This window comes from Juglans regia, chromosome 7 (genome assembly GCF_001411555.2).
Source record: "Juglans regia cultivar Chandler chromosome 7, Walnut 2.0, whole genome shotgun sequence".
NCBI lineage: Eukaryota > Viridiplantae > Streptophyta > Magnoliopsida > Fagales > Juglandaceae > Juglans > Juglans regia.
The window spans coordinates 11,785,593-11,791,399 of record NC_049907.1 but is presented as its reverse complement, the minus strand read 5'-3'; the positions used below and the strand labels follow the sequence as shown (position 1 = coordinate 11,791,399).

Here is a 5,807-nt window from a genome sequence, read left to right as displayed (position 1 = left end):
TTGATATAGTCTAGCATTGAACACAATTTATATTTTAAATTATTTTATTTTCAATATTTTCATGATTGAGTGTTTATTTCTTGTTCCTAATGATTACAATTTTCTAGTTAATTATTGTTCGATCTATTGAATCGCAATGAGACCGAGAGGTTATTTGTGATTAAAGCTCTAGGATTAAGCACCATTAATTGAGCGAAAGTAGAGATACTTTATCGCAATCAATGTGATTTTTAAGAAAAATTCAAAAAACTTAATGAGTCTCTAATTAGTTAAATTCATATAGAGATATAGAGTTATTAATTGGAGATTTTTTGGTATTGTTCGAGAGAAAATATTGTATAGTTAATGGATTTTTATCATCAACTTGGGATAATTGGGATTCTATAATAATAAAGAATAAATTGTGTGAGATTTGCAAGATGAAATCAAACATTCTAGATCTATTCTTATTATCTTTAAAATCTAAATTTTAATGCGCTTTTCTTCAATTTAGTTTAGATAATCTATTCTTTAAATTTCTATTTTCTAAATAGTAATTAATTTAGTAAATTTCAGCACTTGATAGCATAATTAATTCCTGTGAGTTCGATATTTGTTTTTCTTTAAAAACACTTTATTACTTGTTACGATTCTGTGTACTTGCAGATATTTTTAGCACAACATATTTCATGTCGTAGCATGAATGGTTAGATAGTATGTACCATTTTTGTGATTTGCATCTTAAATTACTGAGATCTTCATTTTTCTTTCCTCCACAACCCAACTAACTCATTTTATATAGAACTAGCTAGATAAGACAACCTCCTCGGCATGGCCACATAGTATATTTAGACTTCTAGACGGTCAAAGTCAAACATTTATGTACTTCTACCCACTAATAACAATTCAATGAAGGTAATAGTCTAAGGGTAGGTTTGGGAGGTGAGATGAGAATTTTGTGTTTTGTTTTGAAGTTTAAAATATTAAGTTTTAATATTATTATTATTTTGGGATTTGAAAAATGTGTATTGAGATTTGAAAAAGTTGAATTGTTTATTATATTTTGTATGAGGATTTGAAAAAGGTGTAATGATGAGATGAGATGAGATGAGAATTTTGTGTTTTGGTTTTTGCCCCAAACCTGCCCTAAGAGACATTTCCGAATCAGTGGTTTGCATTGCATGATGTAGCATAGTACTTTCCATTTTTGTGATGTGCATCATAAATTACTGAGAAATTTGAATATGCATCATAAATTACAAAACTGAGAGGTCATATTGCAACTTTTTATAGTTTAGGATGTATATTGCAAAAGGGTGGATTTTTCTCATCAGCAAAAGGGTGATAATTTAAAGGGAACTGACTCTGAAGGTAGTGCATACGGTACTGCAGAACTTTAATTAATTAAAAGATTGAAATCTAGTCTGGCTAATCTACCTACCAACTCAACACTGATTACTTGGGCTAGCTTCCTTGTTTTGTAACTAGACACTAAGCAATTACAAACCCTGTGTTTGCTTTTCAATCCACAATGATAGTTTATGTTTCGAGTTACAAAAGCTCATTTAGCCATAATGATCTTAATTATCATCTAACACTTTTTAAATATCTTGATGTCTCTCCACCTTGATTCCATGTAGTAGCTTATATTAGCCGGAGCAGCATAAACTCCACATTTGAAGTACAAGTCCCCAGGCCCTTTATCCTTCACCTCAAATTTGTGTACTCCATCAATGAAAACAGTCACCATCCCTTTATCCAAATCATGAATAATATTAAGTCTGAACCACTTATCATATAGATCAGTAGCAACCAGATCTTTGCTATAATACCTCATTTCTCCATCATAGATTCTTAGTATCAAAGTGGTGGCACCATGAGCAGCACCATGGATCTGTGCAATTGTAGCACCAGATGTTCCATTTGGTACAAAGCCATAGCCTTCGAATTGCCACACTCCAGATGAATAGTCAAGCCCCTGCCAAGAGAGAAAAATGTTGCCAAGTGTTTCTAATATGTAATTCACAGCCAATATGTATTAACTCAACCACAAATATTACAAACATCACAGGAACAAGATCATTCCCAAGTTCTTGAGAGTCTCAAGTGAGAGAGATATATACATAAAGTGGGTCTTACAATACTATCCGGGCCCAATTCATATGTCATATCTCTTTTTTACTTGAGACCTCGAAATCTTGAACTCATGTATGAATATGGAGAAAAATGGATGAGACTTACACTCATTCGAATCTCAGTGCGTGGCTGGGTATGACTACTAGGGTTGTGTGGCTTGTCATCAGCATAAACCCACAATTTATGAACCCCATTAACATAACTGTATCGTTGCTCGAGAGGTATGTCATATGGTTTCTGTAACTTGAAATTTGCTTCTGTTAATGGGACAGCGGTGAAGCCATAAGTAGGATTGGCACCACATGATAAATTGAATTTCTCCATTGAGCCTGCTAGAACCGAAAAGATAAGCAAATAACTGAAGCAATTATTCATTTTTCTCATTTACTCTCTGTATAGGAAGGTTGAAACACTCTAAAGATGCAAACAACTATATGTAGAAGTTATGATGTAATTATTTAAAGTTCCATGAATAAATAGGGTAATGGGGAAATATATATAGAGATTGTTTTACTTCTTTGGACTAGTGTGAAGATTCTCCTATTCACCTACTCTGGGAATATGACCTCTACTCTCTTGCCATTTCAAAAGTTCCTTATTTTCAGGCTTGCTGCTTGTCATCTAGTTACCAGGCTATTCTTCTCTAATTGATATCCTTTTTCAGTTTCTTGACCGAGTTAGATAGTCTAATGCAGAAAAAGACAGACACAACATTAAATACTCATATAGAGTTCACTCTACCTAAAAGTCCTATACAGAAATCATTAAATCCTATAGGATTCTTATAATGTATCTATCTCTCTCTAAAATTGAACTACTCAATTTGGCCAACCAATTAGGAAGAATCTTTATTTTCTTGGACACAATGTTAGGAGTTTTGAACTACAAGCGATTATTTAGGACGGCCAGCAATATGAACATTCCCTCAAATTTTACCATCCCTTTGTCTTCTGTCACCTGTTCTTTGTTTTTCATCACTGGTTGTGGGTAAGGAGTAGAAAAGCTCATGGCATTACAATTTTAGTCATTTTGTATCTATTATATGTTTCATTAAATGCACAATTGTCTAGCTATATTTGTCTAATGCTTTTTCACATTGACATGCATATAGAGAGATTAGTAAGCAGGAAAATGATTATTAAGTGGACATGGTCGCTTCCAATTCTGGAAACTGCATACTGCGTTGTAAATTGGAAGGAACTCACAGTAGCTGAGAATATATACAAAAGACCCACGAGAATTTGAGTGTGATGCAGCCAAGAGCCAACCAAGTTAATTATATGAAAATTACTGTTTGCAGTTTTTCATCTCAAGTTTTGGTAAAATATAATCATATCCTCTCGTTAAGTCAAAAACAAATTAAAGACAAAAAAACTTTATAAATGATTAGATATATGTTTAAAAAAGTTATAATGACATTCCATATTATTGCTATGTGACTTCATTTGTGAGAGAATTGAAATTTTCATTTGAACTATTAGATTTTTTTTTTTTTTGTAACAATGATATTTTAATGGGTGGATACTCGTAACAAACATTCAATTACAATTAATGCAGTCCCAATAAAAAAAATGAAAAATAAGATATGAGACGAAAGGATTAGTTCCCACCATTTTTTAATTTTGTTTTGATAAACGAAAAAGGAAATCATCTAGATGGATAGTTTTGAGTCTTTTGATTACCGAAGAGGTTTGGATTGTGAGTTGATAAGATGAGATGTGATGAAAGTTGAAACTTAAATAAAATATTGTTTCAATATTATTATTGTTTTAAAATTTGAAAAAGTTGAATTGTTTACTATATTTTATGTGAAAGCTTGAGAAAATTGGTAATAATTAAATGAGATGATTGAAAGGCTCTCTCAATCCAAACAAATAATCACAAGTTGTGGTGGATTGAGAAGGGTTATAATTTACTACTTCGGACTTCATTACAAGAAATATTGTGTTTTACACACAAAATTTATTTGTAGGAGTCTCATGGCGTATACTTCGCTGCAAAAAGTGTTATTATCCGCGATGACTCTAACTCATGGAGAATACCTGTGTTTTACCACTACACATTGTGCATGAAAAAACTTCCAATTTCATCACAAAAACAAATTTAAACACTATGAAGCTCGTGGTAAAAGGAGCAAGTCCCACGAGTCTTTTACTATGAGCGAACTTAGTGGGTAAAACTATTAGCCACCATTATAGTTTGTGGAAAATAAGCATGTGTTAAATATGCATGATAGCCAATTATCCATGAATGTGATGGTTGGAAAAACTTACTTAAGGGATGTTGTAGAAAATACTTTTGCATTGATGATGAAATACTTTTCTCAACCACAACTCATTCGTAGGAAATATAGAAATTTTCATAAGAGAAGTCTGTAGGAAATGCGTTTTACATCAAACCAATTTAAATTTTAATTCATAAATGCCACAACCACAATCGGGCAAATAAGTTATTTCCCATAGAGGAAATCTGTCTACAATAGCATTTTGGCAAATATGGTATCAGATTCTTGCCACAATTACTAGCTCTTGGGGAAAAACAAGTTTTCTCTACTAAGCTGGGACTGTAGACAATAATTCAAATTGTCTACATTTTGCTTCTAATTTTTGCTATTTAGGAGTGAATAAATTGGTTGATACTTAGTTGAGATATATGGTAAAATTACTCCAAAATACACTCACAACCATATAAAGGAGTGAATAAATTAGTGGGCATATATAGTTAATTCATCATTATCACAACTATGGGTGTAACCGGTCCGGTCCGATCCAGTTTTGGATAAAATTTAAGACCGAATTGGTATGTACCAGTTTTGTATTTTTCAAAACCGATTACGCACTGATTACCCTCCTAAACCGGTACCTCTAGTTTTACTGGTCTGGTCCGGTCTAGTCTGGTTTTCTTATTTTTTTTTAAATGTAAATTTTTCATTAAAAATATGTTTATATATATATATATATATAAAGTTGCTTTAAAAAAATCTGTTTTATATTTTTATTCCCAAATCTGTTACCATTAAAAATATTTGTTTTACCAAAATCTGTTTTACTAAAAAATAGATATGCTACAAGCCTATAAATATTACTACTACAAAAACTGAAAAAAAAAATAAATAAATAAATAAAAAATAAAAAAAAATCTGCAACTATGTATTGTTTAGGGGCCTTGGGCTGCTGGGCTTTCAAGCCCGCTGGCAACTATATACTATATTAGTACATATTATACTATATACTAATATTATCCTATATACTATGTACTAATATACTATATACTAATATAAGAATAATATATAGTATGACATATATTATGCTATATACTATAATATAAGTATTATATAAGTATTATATAGTATAATATAAGTCTAACACACTAATGTATTTATCAAAATTATAATAGTAACTATACTATCATACATATATGATATATTATACTAGTACTATATATTATATTATTATAGTGTTACTACTACATATAGTTATACATTAAAGAATATAATAATACATTGATACTAAATATATATAGTCATAATGATTTGGTTATAATTATTAGTATAAATTATATAATAGTATTAGTATTAGACTATTAGTATAGCTATATATTAGTAATATTGGTTATAGAGTAGATTATTAGTATAGCTTTATATATATATTAGTTATAGTGATTAGTATAACTATATAATAGTATTAGTATTA

General features: G+C 30.5%; 1 protein-coding gene across 1 annotated transcript; it reads right to left on the bottom strand.

The window, feature by feature from the left end:
• Window positions 1-1,570: 1,570 nt before the first annotated feature.
• Window positions 1,571-2,490, bottom strand: LOC108979120 (citrate-binding protein-like). The gene is made up of 2 exons (XM_035691410.1): window positions 2,221-2,490; window positions 1,571-1,957 (listed from the first exon to the last, which is right to left on the bottom strand). Exons 1-2 carry the CDS (start codon window positions 2,488-2,490, stop codon window positions 1,571-1,573), a joined length of 657 nt encoding a protein of 218 aa, XP_035547303.1.
• Between the last annotated feature and the right edge of the window lie 3,317 nt (window positions 2,491-5,807).

Coding starts and splice junctions, on each gene's coding strand:
- LOC108979120 (XM_035691410.1), bottom strand. CDS start 2,490: ATGAATAATTGCTTCAGTTATTTGCTTATCTTTTCGGTTCTAGCAGGC. Junction 1,958..2,220: donor GCACTGAGATTCGAATGAGT/GTAAGTCTCATC, acceptor CTCTCTTGGCAG/GGGCTTGACTATTCATCTGG.